The following is a 16,737-nucleotide window of genomic DNA, read 5'->3' as shown; positions in this document are numbered from 1 at the left end:
ACAAATGTTTCACACAATGTACTGAATGGCTTTTGAGCTATGGCTAGCAGGCCCAGGCTTTTTGGCTCAGAAGGGCTAATTAGTGGGTTCATGGATACATCAGCCCCCAATAACTGAGTGCTTGTAGAAAAGCCCCAGTCTGTGCCTTTTGTGTCTTAAAAAATTTGGACCTAAATTTGTCCATTAAAACTGTCTTTCTACTGGGCAAATTTTATGACCTATGTCTTCTGTGTTTTTTTGATTCCTAATATGGATTTTATAGAAATTGGCTATTGGCAGGGTAATTTTGCATAAGCAAGAACAGGGACAATTGTAGTAAAGTACTGGCCATTTTCCAGTCTGTGGTCATTTGATAAACAGCTTGTGTCACAAATAAAACTCCCTGGAAATGAAATAAATCAGGTTGGGATTCCACTTTTGTAAGGCCTAAAATATAGTATTTATACATTTTGACATTTGTACATTTACCCTCATGGCAGTGTACAGCATCCAACAGTTTTTTTTGCCTAATAGCCCTAAAAAAGCCTACATTGTTTACCAGAATTTATGCCAATACCTGCAATCGGATTTGCTGCTAATTTTAGATTCACAAAACAGTTTCAAACAGTATTTACCAGACCCTGGATAAATTGAACCTGAGCAAATTTACTTATCTCTAGCAAAAGAGAGCTTTGTAAATATTCCCACTCATTTAAGTCAATGATTTTCATGTGGTCTCATACTGAAGGGGCTTGAGGGAACGATTTTAAGGCAGAGGCACAGATTCTTCTGTTTAGTAGAGACCATGTGAATTGTCCAAACATTATTTATATACAGAGATGGATCATTCACAAGGCAACCTAGACAGCAACCTATAGTTCAAGAGAGTTGCACATGTGTCAGCCTATTGCCTGTAGATGACAAAAAGTTATCCATCAATTAGTTACAGTTACAGGAACAGTCTTTATGGTGGAGTATTTTTACCACAGCAATGATATGCTGAGAGGTAAGGAACATTTTGTCAGATTGTTTTAGGGAGAAAATAACTGTTACAGCCAAAGACAGTCACTGTTCAGGAGCTAACAGACTTGATTTGTTTCCACATTTTACCAGTGGCAATTCTAGAAGTCATTTGTTTTATGGAATACTTTCTTAATACATTTCTTATTCTCAGTTTACCCACTTGCTATTCTATCTGTCATGCTTTACCTCCAGGCACTAAAACATGTGTTTCTATAATACATTGTTCTCCAAAACGTATTTTCTGCTTGGCAGAAGAGTGTAAAGCTGGAAACAGTCATATACTAGTCTGTGTTTGTAAACTGTACACCAAGGATTACTGAACTGAGTTAATGCAATAGAAACATATAGCAGGCTTATTTTTAGCACAGAAATTTTATTTTTTTGCATATACAGCAAGAGCCAGTTTTTGTTTTTTTAGAGAACATGTAGTATTACTACTTAGTTTAGAATTATACCTAAATCCCCAGGAATGATATTGGTACATATGCAATCAGATATAGTTCACCATTAGCATGTTAGCAATTTGGTGGTATACAGAGTATTACCAAGTTGTCTTTTTATCCTACTTAAGTGAATCTTATAAATAAAAACACAGTTTGACTGAATAATGCTATGAAATAAAAGGCCAGCATGCCATTTATTTGATATTCATTTAGGTTTAAATGCTTGTCAAGATCATTTACCATAATAAAAAGCCCATTCACTATCAACACTTTCACCTCTTCATATCGAATCCCATCATCCCATTTGTATCCGATTTCACAGCTTTTACCATGTTTAGAAAGTTGGTTATCAATGATTGGCCATGGGGGTCTAACATCAGTAGTCATATTTTGTGGCACTTGACAGTGCCAACTGTGAAAATGCACATCACCAATCAGAAAATAAAGGTAACCCAAATCAGTGGCAGGTAGCAGGAAATTTGCCAGCTTAGGCAGTACTATACTAGGGTGCAGTGATATTGAAGAGGTAGGAAGCAGTGATTGAAATTAACTTTTAACATTACATTTTCAGCCACTACTACCAGTTGCTTTGGTGGGAAATTTAACAATAAGGAGGATAATGGTGGTTTTACAGAGGTCAGAGATTTTACAGAGTCAGCTGTAAACTTCCAAACCCCCAGCAAAATGATAATGGTTATGTGTTATTTTCCTTGTGCACACAAATGTCTAACTGGCATCCTCTCCCGGGCCCCATAGCAGCTAACAGATAGAATTATGCAACTGATTGATTAATTGCTTTTTTATGGGGGATATGCCATGCTCACAACCCTAGCTCACTGTAGAATACATTTGCTGCACATATGACTTCCTACAATGAGGATTACACTCACCCTCTACCCACTCACCATCTGCTTCAAAAAGTTGTTTCAATGTATATTGTTACTATAGGCAAAGTAAGCCATGAAACGTGCCAAGATTTCATAGATGTTATTAAAGGTGTTAATAAATGTGAAAAACACTAAGAGTTACCATTTTTCCATTAATCAAATGACAGGTTTTAGATTACCATCTATAATATATGGAAAAAGGTTTCTACAGCAAAATGCATAAAACCATGCAAAGCCAGTGAACATATTGTAATTTATAAAGGGCTCTGCTGTCAATTGCTCATAGAAATGTTAGTTGTCCTTACTGCTACTGGTCAGATTGCCTGTATATCTACCTACCTAACATGTATAGCAGTATAGCTATTTGTTCTAATCTAGTTATTTTGGAAGGGTTTCTAATTGGGTATAGTCAAATCTTAAATGTGCCTAGCCTGATAATTAGAAATATGATCAAGAGGAGATAGAGACAGACAGGCTTTTATAGGCAATGTGATGTTTGTGTTTATTGAGTGCATAAATTGTGCCCTGATTCTAACAGAGACTGACTAGTTTAACCTCCTGGGCGTTTCACCGATGTCTGGATTTCCGTACCAAAAGCGATACACTGTTTTTCATTTCAATTTTTTTTATATTGTAGACCTGTAACATACCGAAATATGTCCAAACAAGAGTCTAGTAGATATCCTGAATATAATAAAGTTTTAAACACACAACCATGTAAAAATAAAATAAATAAATAAGTTTAAATAAATTAAACATTTTAATATTGTTTTAGATTACTCACCTGTTCCCTTGCTATCCAGTGGTGTGACCAGATCATCATCATCCCCTTCATCATCATCATCATCTCCATCTCCAAACCTTTAGTTTGGCCTCCAGCAGCATTGTGCTGCACATCAGATGGATTTTTTCCCTTCACCTGACTTTTGGTCCTTGTGTATGACCTGGGCTCCAACCCTAACCTGGAAACTTCCTCTACCTCTGGACACCTTATCTGCCTCCTAAATCCGTTATATAACCTTTGGCTCTGACCCTAACCTGTTCCTGCCTAGAATTTTGGCCACTGTTAGCCACCCTTTGGCATTTTCTGTTCCTTGTTCTTCATAATTTCTTGTTCACCATTTGTCATCATTTGTGCACATATATCCTGTGGGCAACTCAGTGCTAGAATGGTGCAACTAGCTTCCCAAGGCAGGGGTTTGCTATTGGTGAATGTTAGAAAGAGGGACTAGGGATTTGAATTTCCCCCCACACCCCCCATCGACGGGTGCACGCACCAACATAATCAGGAATCGTACGCCGAGGGACGCGTATGTGAATGCCGAGGGAAGCAGAAGACGGGGATCTGACCGAGAAGACAGGTTTCCGACACGAGTGACGCTGAGAGAACTCTGCTGGAGGATGGAAATTCTCTCCGTATTTCCATGCAAAAAGTGTTACATTTTTTTCCATGGAAATTTATTTTACATTGTAGGCTATAATTCTTAGGCATAACTCACTGCAATATGTCCAATATTTATTAAATGTAATAAATTTATTATTGAAAACCCTGGAGATCATCTCTGCATTAGGTGGCTGAAGACAAAGGAGCTGCGGGGACCAGGTAAGTGGGATTTTCAGTAATCTGATTGTCATACAATGTTGTATGACAATCAGATTGCACTGTAAGGGGAATTGAATTTGGCGCCAGAGCCAAAGCAACGCTTGATTTTATTTTTAGCTACCTCGTGCCAAGTTTGGGATAAACACTTTAAGCAAGTTTTTTTACCCCGAACTAGGCTCGGGGTAACCGCCCAGGAGCTTAAACCAAGTGATAACATAATATATGTGAATACAAAATGACAATAAACATATATTTTTAAGTAGACTTGTTGTTGTACAATATTTTATTGTTTCTAATTTAAAGTCAGACGTGTCTCAAAGTGTCCGACGCGTTTCGCCTTTTTTCTTCCTTAGGGGACCATTGAGATTGAGAACTTAAGATCATAATGTACAATTGTATATAGGGGACAGCTGAATCAGTGCATCCCTAGGAGATTCAAATAGAGTATTTTCATGAGGCCTGGCTGCAGATATATGAAGGAAAAGGTGCTTATATTGTGATAGCAATCAGTGTCTTAATTTCCTGCACAGGAATCAGTTGCAGCTCACCTATTGTATTTTTCAATAAGGTCCAAATAAAGTACTAATGATCCTGATTCAAAAGTGTAGATGACATGGGTTTCCGTGTCCATAAGTATAGCTATTTGCTACATCAGTGTTTTTCAACTTTTTTTAAACCACGGCACATTTTTTATAATGAAAAAATCCTGCAGCACACCACAAATCAAAATGTTAAAGAATGACACTCTTTAGGTAATTCTCTTGTCTCTCAGAATAAACAAGGCAAATAGGCTACCTACTGCCACTGACATGGAAGAGTATTACATTACTCTGCCAGTCACTACAGCACAGACACTCGACAATGGTAATTGAATAATTTCCCACGGTATACCTGAAGATCTCTTATGGCACACTAGTGAAAATCACTGCCCTACATTATGAAGATGTGAGGAATATTTCCTGTGCTGAATGTTTATATATATTCAATGTGAATAGGTATTGCAGTTTTGCAAAGGAAAGTAATGATGTGACATGTTATAATCAGTAGAAGACTTACAACACCCGATCTGTTATATGAGTCTAAATGGTGCGTGGCTTTAAAGAGCATAGTATAGCTTGGTATAAAATAGTTTTATTGCTTCGTGCTGTTTGATTATCTTACCCCCTGCAGCAGCAAGATGTTAATGTATTTTCACCTGATTACTAATACTTTGGAATTCTATGTCATAGCAGTCATAGCATCATAGCAGTTATAGTCATAGCAACAGCTGTCCTGGTGAATATGAATGGCAGTGATCTCTTTAACCTTCAGGCAGGCAATCTATTTTAGCAACCACTACCCCAATACTAAACCTCTAATACAAGAAAATGTATTCACAGTGCAAACTACGTATGTTTCTGATTTATTAATTTTAGAATAAAATGACTTTTCAATATAGACATTATTATACATTTTACAACTGTCAACTAATCTTTTTTAACTGTATCTTTCCAATGGAATGTGTAAGCAAAGGGCAAAGATTTACAAAAACAGAAGTAAAATCAAACCTAAATAGATAATTGTTCCCATGCAATATTCCTCATACAAAAAAACTGGGAAAGTATGTAGGCATACACACACATAATAAAATACACCAATGTCAAGTCACCTTTTTACCTTGATTGATATCAGAAAAACAAGTTTTGGACAGGATCTAAAACAATAGGTATACATTTCTTAAATATTGATGAAAAACAATTTATTGTAGGAAAAGGGCATGGTTGCAACCAACTGTAGCACAAGGTGCAACACATGGGAAGAATATTTTCAACCTATATTAGCTGTTATGTTGATGTTATTTTTGCCTGTTAGGAGCTGAGAAAGCAATGCCTTGATAGATTAGCCTTCCTCAAATATTTTACTAAAGAGGAATTCTTGAAAAACTGTTTAGGTCTTGTATAACGTCTGATAAAACCAAATCATACCCTCCTACATTGGTGGTCATAATGCTATAGACAGCTTTTTGGTGTTCTCCAATGTTCACCCCAGAATTATGCTGGCACCATTAAACAGGAGCTCAAACAGCCGTAGCTCAAGAAACCCCTAACAACCTTTGGAGTAACCCTAGGATTTCACAGAACCCTCGTTCAGAATGGCTTTGTTACTTAGTGTTAAATGATGATATAGGAGGTTAAACTGAAGAAAATAGGACAGATAGTACTCAAGTTATCATCCATGGTACCTGTCAATATACTGACCATTGCATGCCCCAGTTATAGCCATACATATTTGATATTTGTGCTAATTTTCTAAGCCTAATTTATTTTTCAAAACCAAAGAATTGCAACTTAAGTTGTTAAAAAACTTAAACCACTGAAATGCTAAAGAACAATCATTTCATATCAATTTCTACACCCATGTAATCCTTTGGTAACCAGAAAATAAGCGAATCCATGGCTGACAGTTTGCTGTATAACATTTATTTTTATGTGAATTTTTTTTTTATTGGATAATTTTAAGTTTATAGGATTTCTACAGCACTATCAGTGGTACAGCCAACGTGTTGTCAGGTTTATATGAAACTGGTTCTGTACTACGTTTAGCAAAGGGATGGCGGAATCTCTAAAAGAAACTTTAAGCTAATCATTTATGCATATCAATGTAACTAAAACACTGTATATGCTCTACTTCTTTTAAAAGGCTGTTATGATATGTTATGATACATTGGGCATTCCCCTATGTGGACAGCTGAAATCAATTACCTCTTTCAGAACCCGAAAATATTGGGTTATTCAAAAATATGCTTATTTCTAAGCTAATATAAATGATTGAAACATTTGAACACATCATACATTTTTATGGAAGATGTGTGCCATTTGAAAGAATGATTTGTTAGGGAAAGATTAACTTTTAATGCACGCTTGCTAGTGTCAAGCTGCCCGAGATGCGCGCCTTGAAGCCCCCAATCATTTCAGTTGATGAATGTTGGGAGAATACATAGCGTATTCTCAGCGGCTGAAAATTCGTTGATAAATAGGTTGGAGGGGTCCGATGCTGGATCGCGAATAAGCATGCGCGAGTGAACTTACGATTTTGCTTGATTAATCAGGGCAACAGAAACTTACTCCTCTGTTTCAAAAAAGCAGAAATTTGTGCATTATTTTCAATGGTAGATATTTCTTTAATTCAATTTTGCCATTATAGCAGATAATAAACTGCATCTGCTTTCTAGGAGCTGTGTTACAACCTTGCAGAGCCCTGCAGAGAAATGTGGGTTAATCTAGTATTATGACCCAGATTTCACAGAGCAGTGATTTATTCACAAATATATTTTTTTCCTTAGGATAAACAGAATGAGGCGTGCTATTTGCGGGAGCACAAGGAAGAACTGATCGAGGAGTTGGCTACAACCATTGTTCAGAAGGTGAGCCATGGTTTAGGAATACAATGGCACATTGTGGGGTGGCCAATAGGATGAGGACTATAGTAGTATGACAGCCCACTGTTCATTGTGACATGGTTACTTCAAGTATCTGATTAGCTTTAAACTACAACATTGTGTCCTAAAAATGAAGTCTTTTTAATGACATAATCTCTGCATACATAAAATGTTTTTATTTTTCCTTTACTTACATTGCAAAGTGTGCATTTAGAATCAAGGACATCTTTACACATGGATAATACATTATACGATTATGTTGTATATTTACCCGACTTTCACACAGCTTCTTCAGACCCAATAACATATCAGTGCAAGATTTGGACACCATGAACTCTAGGTCTTGGACAGCATTGGAACAGGATAATCTATCATATGTAATGATACCTGTAGCCTGACATGGTTTTTATATTAATTTATTATATTTATTTATTTCAAAGCACTTCAGTAATATGGAGGTAGGAAAAAGAAAACTCTTTTACTGTTTACAGTTCAGATCGTGCCAGTAGGGGTGCTGCAATTTTCATGAAGAAAATTATCACATTGTAGACTTTCTAATAATTAAAAGAAAATGGTGAATGCTTCTCTTGCTTAAAGCTGTACATGAAACTGAATAAACATGTTAAGGTCAGAGTTGTTCTTGTATTTAATTACTAACATTTCTGTTCCTTCCTATCAGTGCGTTTTTAGTGCATGCAAATTTTTATATTAAGCATAATGCCACCTTTGCTCACGTAGATTATCAAGAGGAAGAAAAGCAAAGGAGAGCAAGCTGAAGGATTGTATGAGTGGCAGCGGACCAGAGCAGATGTGACTTCACCAGCTGCATCTGAACAAAGTATAATGACCCTTCAGGAGAGAGGATTAGATACACTTTGGGTAAGTGAACACAGCACATGATAAATAACCCATCACTGATTTCACTGGCAACTCAAATATAATATCCTAGATTAGCGGGAGTAGTGTGGAAAAGCGATTTATAAGGCACTAGCCACTGTGAACTGATGTGAATGCAAGAATCCACTTAACTTTAGACAAAAGTATATTTTTCATTTTCTGTTTATATATGTAAAAAAAAACAGTGAAGCAGAAATCTGACCTTGTCTATACTTGCATATTTACAGAACATTCCTAGAAGATCTTCCCAGAAAATGTAATACTAAACCAAGACAATACACATATGAAGTGCACATATAAGTTCTCATATCATTCAGTTCACAAAACTGTTATAAATAAAATAATGGTGTAAATAATAAATGTTGTATTTTATTACTGTCCATGAATTATCTTTTTATCTTACTGTCCATGAAATTTATAACATAAAATTGATTTTTTTCAGTTTACTAAAGGCATGGATCACCACTGCATGGATCATGTAAATGTATTACTGGTTTATTTTATCAGTTTGTGAGGTATTATGGCAATAAATGTCAGTTCAGCAAGATTATCACACAAATTATCTCTGCTTAAATTACTGCTTTCTGCAGTATACCATTACCTGAATTCAAATAGAGTAATTTCTGTGGTGATAAAAACACATTCAATGAGGAAAAAATAAAAATGTATTAATAAATACGGGTTAGTTCACATGGACATATATCATCATCACATGTGGGCATTACCATAGCTGCCTGCTTTTGGGAATTATGCACAGTGCCCTGTTGGCCTCTCCCATTAGCCATAATCTACCTGCACTCTATAGACCTAACAATGACATTACTGAGTCTAAAATAAGGTATGTGAGGAAAAAAGAAAGGTTTTAGTTGTTAATATAGTTTGTTAATGATAGGAAAGTGAGAACCATGAAATTAAATATCATCTTTAAATCAGATTTGTTATATTGTAACGTACTTCCAGCTTCCTGTAGTTTTAATGAGAAGGCCAATGTCTCTGTTTTTTATATATTGCTGAAAATCCAGAAGCAGGGAATAAGAATCAGTAATTGTGTTTTTTTTTTTTTTTTTTTTTTTAATTTTAATTTATTTAAACTGCATTTTTCTCTAGTGTTAAGAAAGTCAGTTCTAGATTATGTGAAATATTAAAATGTAAAAGCTAAAAGAACCCATCATTCTTTTTGTGGTTTATTCAGAGCCACCACAGCTAAGTGCCATATACAATTAGGCATTCAGCCAAGGAAGTGTGGTTTGGTTTTTATTCACTTTACCTTTTGGCTGTCTCAGACCAGGGCTATTAAGGCTGAACATATTAGCAAAAATGCATAAATTAAAATAAACACCCAAAAGTACTTCCTACAAAACCATTAGGTCAGCAGATATTATCAGGTAAATTGAGTGCAAAACCTATTTTCTGTATCACAATGTGACACTTGGCACACACCTATGTTGTACTGTTTAGAGCAGAGTAGGGACCCATTCAGCCTGAGAATCAGCATTAAAATCCTCCACCCACTGCTAATCCAACCATCTTTAAGAAAAGAAAGTGGCATGATCATTTTAAAGTCTGTAAAGCACAATGCATTCAGATTCAGTTCTATCACTAAGCCAAAGGTTACATCGCTGTCATCCAAGCTGGCTGTTTCTGTGTGTGGTAGGATTTTCTGCTCCACAACTATAGGTTCATTTTTAAAGAACTCTTTCTATTTAACCAGGCTTTCCAATATTCCATGATGCAGTAGAGATGCTAGCCATACATACTAAGCATATTTTAAAGACATTTATGGTTTATGCAGTAACACAATAAACAAACAAACAATAACCATTGCCAACTTATTAGTGTTTTTATGTTTCTCAGATTTCACAATGCACTAAAATATGATTAATAATATGATTCTAAACTTACACAATGCTGGTAGTTGTATATGGGCAGCATGCAGTATGGATCGGGCTGCTTACTAAGGTTAATTATCAACTTAAGATAAACACCTGGTACTAAAGTATATTTCTTTATAGCCACAAAGGATATAAATCTTGTGTCACCACATGCTTTTTTAAATCTAGATACTATCTTGTAAAAAAAAAAGTAGTGACATCATCATAATAGTGAGTGTGAGGGGGCAGGGGTGGGAGAGAAAGAGCTTTGTACTAGGGGGTGTAGAGGGAAGTGCTTACTCCCTTTGCCCTGTGTGTTATGCCCTCCTGACCCCTGCTCCCTGTCTAACATGCATTCCTGACCTCTGCTCTTTGCAGCACTCACTCCTGAGCCCTGCTGCTTATTTGTTATAAAAAAAAGCAGGTTTATTTTATTCAATTGCATATTTTATAATTACAGCAAATAACAAATGTAATTGATAAAAATCCCTAGCTATTTTTAAAAGGATAACAATCTCTAACAATGTCTGTGTATGCATAATGTACATCAGATTAATGCAGGCAGTTGCACTAGAGATGTTACTGTATTTTTTGTTGCAAGTCTCACAGCAGAAAAGCTTTTATTCAGTGCCTGTCACTTTTCACTTTGAATTAAGCAGTATGTCATCCATTTTAGTCTGTAACACTCCAGTTGTTGTACACTGAATGGCAAACTGTCAGCTGATAAGTTATACAGGGAATTGTGATAGAGAGCCAAACACTTAAACCACCAAAAGAAATTGAGTTGCTAAAAATGTAAAGGAATCTTCATTTTTATCATTGTGTTTTCCTAATACAGCAAGGAAAAAAAATACAATAGTGCAGAAGTGTTCAGCAAATGGCCATCATTCTTAGGTTAACCAACATTGCCGCCTACTGATTTTTTTTTGAAACTACATGAATTTTTGTTAACTTTTTGTGTATTAAAGCACCTGCAGATACAGCATTATCTGATGTATACATTAAGACCTAGGAACCTATCTTTATGGATATACTGCATATTTCAAAATAAAATGATGATAAAAAAGGAATAAAAATTAAGACATTTTTAAAAAGCTGTGACATTACTAAATATTCATTGAATGTGACTCTTCCCAATCCTCATGGTTTAGTGTGTTTTCAATACAAGAAATGATTAACTACCTGAATTTTTTTTTACTTCTACATTAATTTTTTCCCCAAAAGTAAACAATCATTATCAGCCTATATTTTAGGAATTGTAGAACCAAAAAAACTATATATATATATATATATATATATATATATAGAGTTATCTGGGTACATAGTTTAGAGAATAAGTACACTAGAAAGAGATGCTATTTTACTATGGCATTAAAAATTGATAATGATTAATAATAATTTTAAAGGTCCATCTGTAAAGCAGATTTAATTTGATAACTGTCCAACATATCATCAGTTGTATCATTAGGGACTTGCAATTAGTATTACTTGGAGTTCATAGATGGACTGAGCATCCAAATATTTTTGGGGGTCACTACTTTGCAAACACTGAACAAAGACATTTGACAGATAAATGCCTTTTATTAACTGGGGCATCACTAAAAGCAAGACAAACTGTGGCATCAATAAAGATTAGTTATTTGAAGTTTTACAGTGTGTGTTACACACTGATTTCATATTGCAATGACTTGGAAAAATTATGGTGAAAGGTTGATTGATGATTTTTTTACAGACTTTTGTGCAAAAAATTAATTTTCAGATACCTAAAAACACCTAAAAAAAAGTCACGATTTGCAAAAATTGGATAGAAGCACAAATCTCTAGAATACATGGTGCTTGTGTAAAAAAATAAATACAATTAAAACAAATAGTTGTGCAATGTGCATATAGTTCCAATTCCAAGCATGTTATCTTCATTTTGTGTACTCCTATGTACGCTTGTGTTAAAGACCAAATTAATTTAAAAATGTTAAACTTTTTAAAAACTAAAACAGCACACACAAGAGAGTAATAAGTATCTTAGAGCATATACAGACTAAGGTGCAGTGGTGTAACAAATGTATTCCTAAAGATGAAATAAAATAGTTCACATAGTCCTGTTGTCAGATGATAATAGGACCCAGCAAAAGCCGGGGACAACACAAGCAACATTAACCACCACTGTCACTGTATGCAATAACCAAACAAATTGGACACAATAAAAAAACTAACTTGTGTTCAACAATGTCTAATAAGGCAAACAGATGTGGAAAGACTGAGGTGTTTTAAAGTTTCTTTATAATTATTAGCCTATGCACAGCCTTACAAGAAAATGTTGTCTTGTTTTTATTGTTTAAAATAGTGTATACTATGTCACTTGAAGTTCATTATTGTACTTTTTTTCACTAGAGATCCCACTCAGCATTTTCCTTGATGAATGAAGATGCAGCAAGTAGTAACACAGAAGGTAAATCCAGTACACCAGAGTCACGGTGTCAGTCACAAAGAAGTCACAAGAGAAGACTGAAAGAGCATAGACCTTCTACCATGCCAAGTTGGAAAAGTGTGGACAGTCTATATGACTCAAGTAATCTATCTTCATTGATGTTCTCTGTATTTTCATGTATATGGGTTTGGTCTTTTGTAGTTCAGTCACTAAGAACTGTAAAGTGCACTGTAGCACCTACTACCATTGGCACCAAGCTCCAACTTTTTTGCCAAAACAAGCATTTGTAATGTTTAATGATGAACAACAGTAAAGGTAAAAAGTAGTTATTAGTTTACTCTATATTCATTGTTTTATAAATATACCTTCATATAATCATATATTACAGAGAGCAAGATGGGTTAGTACAGTTAGTACAGCTTACTTTTAGGTATGATCTCTGTTGTTGAAACATTGGAGAGAGCTTTCCAATAAGGAATAAATCAGTATTCTGATTTATTCAGCTGTAAGTTTAAATTTAACCTTGAGCTATTAATTTCTGTAAGCACATTTCACTTGTGGCAAAGGACAGGGTAAATGTAAATATGATCACAGTGATGACACACTAACATAAATGCTGGTGATTGCACAGTATTATCTATGTTTTTACAGTGTTTCGCCGCACTTACATTCATCATCACTGCTCTTCTATATATATATATATATATATATATATATATATAATATATATTACTTAGAGTAGATACCTCTATCTGCTCTCTGTTACACTGTTTATCTCTTAACACACCACAGCCCATGCAATTGTTAACAATTTGGCTGTGGTGTGGAGTCGATTGAGCCTCATGGACTAAACGGAGAGAGCTCTGTGATTGGAGGAAAATTGGAAAGTGTGATTTTGACAATGGGCTCCCTTTCTAGCATTTTTTTTTATCAGAACTTTTGTTCAGCTCAATTAATCTTTAAAAAATCTGTTTTTTCTCTTTTGCATAGGCCCATCTCCAGTTCTGCAAAGTTCAGATGGTAACTGGGTAGCACTACAAAGTATAACATTGCCTCCACCAAGACTGCTTGCTCAGCCAAAGAGTCAAGTGTTTAAATCTTTAGAAAATGAGTCAAATGTAGTCTCAGCTTATGATGAAATGGGTTCAGACAGCGATGAAGAAGTGGACTGGAGTTTAGCACTCAATGCCTATCGACGGAGAACAAGACAGTTGTCAGATGATTCTTGCTATACCGACTCTCAGTATAACAATGAATGGGCATGTGGCAATGATTATTATCAGTCTGTAACATCCCCATCCTCTGGATTGTTTACAAATACCGAAACAATGTATTCTGACTCAGAAACCTCTTCAGTAAACTCTTTAAAGGAGAATCGGTTGTCTTCTAAGTCTCTTTGGCCAAATAGAAAAGTTCCTAGTGAGCAGGCACATAAAGAACACATGTATGGAAAGATGGATATTAATTTTAACCCCCAGTCCATTAGTATGGAATACTCAGACAGCAGTGAACCTGAGAAAACTCATGTTGATGTTGAAAAAAGATCAAGAAGATGGAGAAAAAGCAAAGTAAGCCTCGAAGAGATGGGAGAGGGAAGTAATGCTGCAGCAAGAATACACAAAAGGACTCTGAGCACTAATAAGGTATTTTCTTTCACTAAAAGGTATATAGCATAATATTGATAGCACATATCTGACACTTTAGAAGTTAGAATCATCATGTTAGTACTAAAGATATCTTTCTTTATTATATATATAGTTCTATATACATATTGGATTAAACTATAATGGATAGATTATATAACAGACATTATAGTGTTACCATAAAATAATGGTAGTTATCAAAACACAAGGCATTTATTACTTGTGATGTCCTGACTGATGTTTTGGAGCAGAGGAGGGTATATACACACTGCCCTAATACGTGTGAAGCTAATTTCTGCTCAGTCAAGCTTTCCTCCAGTGAGGTAGTTTTTTAGCCAGGCTGGGCTCATATTTATGAGTTGTGGCACTGCATAGGTTACCACACATGGCACTTCACAGTAACGCATGTTGAACGCTTTGGTGTGCTGTGGAGCCATTTATGGTAAATGGCACTCCAACACATCTTGCTAATTAATCTGCAGTGCAATGACCGGTGGCCTGTGGTAAACAAAAATCATATTTTTACAAATTTTTTGCGCTGTATAAATTTGCACTGCAGAAAGCACATCTATGTAGCCGTGCTGTTGCAACCACATATATATGTGATCTGAGCCTTAGAGCCAGTGCATAGTAAGGTAAATGTTATTAGTGTTTCCCTATTATCCAAATATAAAATTCCTACTCCTTATGTCTTTTTTGTATGTTTGTGTTACTGCAGTATGCCTTTGAATTGCTCTTATATATTCAATAGCTTTTTGGTGTAGTGGTTTGTTTTTTGCTGTTCTGCATGCCTAAGAATAGCTAAGCAAAAGCCATCAATATTTTAAAAGTTGTAAAATGTTTTGTACAATACATTCACTCCAAGTGAATGGCAGTTATTCAAGGATAATACCAGTTGTGCTGAGATATTATGTATCTATACAAAAGGGCCCTACACAAAAATCTTCACACCCTTATGATTTCATCAAGCATTTTAATATCATTATATCATCATAATTCCCCAATCCAACCTCCTTTATTACCCCCAACTGCTTGCATTTCAGAAAAATACTTTCCTGTTTTTTTTTTTAAAGAAAAAATGGACAACAACAAAAAGGGCTTCAATCTGTAGCCTACTGTGTGCACACGTGACCTGACCTCTTAAACTGCTTTCACCCTATTACCTGAACATAGGCTGCCTCATCTCCAAGTCTTGTGTCATACTACCTGTGCCCTTGATCCTGTCCCATCCCAAATCAATCCACAAGTTCCTTCCTGTTCAGCTATGCCATTATAACACTGCTGGTCTATATTTTTTCCCTTCTCTATAAATTCCCTGTTTTCCTAACACCTAAAATCTGGTTTCTGTTTTAATCACACAGCTGAGAGACCCCCATCAATATTACCATCTATCTATTAACTGCTAAATGTATTTATACTGTTCTTTACACCTTCTACTCTACGGTTCTCTGCCTCTTCTTCTCCAGATTTTCTAAATTCTAAGTTTCTAGGGTCTTTTTTCTTCCCCTACCCCTGTGGCAGGACATTCAGTGCTATACACTCCCACACCACCCCCTCCCTCACTGTTGCGCTATCATTAGGCCTACTCCTTGGACACCTTCACAAACCGATGATCTTCCAGTATCACCTGTATGCTGATAACACCCAAATCTATCTCTCTGTGCTCCTAATCTGGCTATACATTTTTGTTTTACTGATATTTCCTCCTTTATGTTCTCTCAATTACCTAAACTTAGTTCAGATAAAATAAAATTGGCATTATTTCACCACAAGACTAAATTTCCATGCATGTTATAACAAAATAAGTGCAATGTTTGACTTGACACAAATTTACATTGACTCACTAACCAAAAATCAGCTGTTTCACAAGGTACTATATCCTAATTTTTCCACTAGATGGCACTCATGTTGGTTTTATGTGTCTACGTGTCTACAGAGTTGGAGCGGTGTATAAATACTATTAGATGACATAAAATTAACCTAAATGTTTAGAAACTGCAAGCCTTGCTTCAATATAAAATGCATTGGTTTGTGTAAGAAGTGATTACAGAAAACATTTTAACAATAAACTGGCTTAAAAAATATGAAAAAGCATTTTTAAACCAATCGGTGATAACAAATTAGGATAAAGTAAACTTTAGCTATTTTTTGAATTTTGGTGCAAGGTTTCAGCCGCAGCAGTTCTTGGCATCCTAAACAATATTTAAGGAAGTATTTCCCTATGCATCCTGACCCCTAACCTTTACTTAAGCTTTATACCAACCCTAAAACTAAAACATCCTTTTCCCCAACCCCAAAAGTTATCATAACCATTAATTTAACTGCTAACACTTATCATATAATCTCAAGCCCTGTTGTCCCTACCTTTAAATGGCATTGCCGAAGTTTAATTTTAAAAACCAAAGTTCCAGTTGAAAAAATCTTGATCTAATAGGTCTTTATTGCAGAAAGGGACAGGAGGTATATGCTGTCCTCCCCCGGGGCTGCCAGGACTGAAAAATTCCTGCGCCAGAGTTACATCTTCCTGGCCCGGCCATATAAGATGACT

The 16,737-nt window shown here is 35.5% G+C and overlaps 1 protein-coding gene across 3 annotated transcripts in view; it reads left to right on the top strand.

Annotated features, from left to right (window-relative positions):
* The window catches only part of MYRIP (myosin VIIA and Rab interacting protein), a 233,507-nt gene that overhangs the window by 172,629 nt on the left and 44,141 nt on the right, over positions 1-16,737 (top strand). For all 3 annotated transcript variants that reach the window (XM_072412299.1, XM_072412297.1, XM_072412298.1), the window contains exons 7-10: positions 7,258-7,338; positions 8,092-8,232; positions 12,510-12,687; positions 13,537-14,189. In XM_072412299.1, coding sequence (XP_072268400.1) covers positions 7,258-7,338; positions 8,092-8,232; positions 12,510-12,687; positions 13,537-14,189 — 1,053 coding nt within the window. The remainder of the gene's footprint in view (positions 1-7,257; positions 7,339-8,091; positions 8,233-12,509; positions 12,688-13,536; positions 14,190-16,737) is intronic.

This window comes from Pyxicephalus adspersus, chromosome 5 (assembly GCF_032062135.1).
Source record: "Pyxicephalus adspersus chromosome 5, UCB_Pads_2.0, whole genome shotgun sequence".
NCBI classification, from domain to species: domain Eukaryota; kingdom Metazoa; phylum Chordata; class Amphibia; order Anura; family Pyxicephalidae; genus Pyxicephalus; species Pyxicephalus adspersus.
Note: the sequence above shows the minus strand (reverse complement) of the source record. Positions and strands in the feature narration are given on the sequence as shown.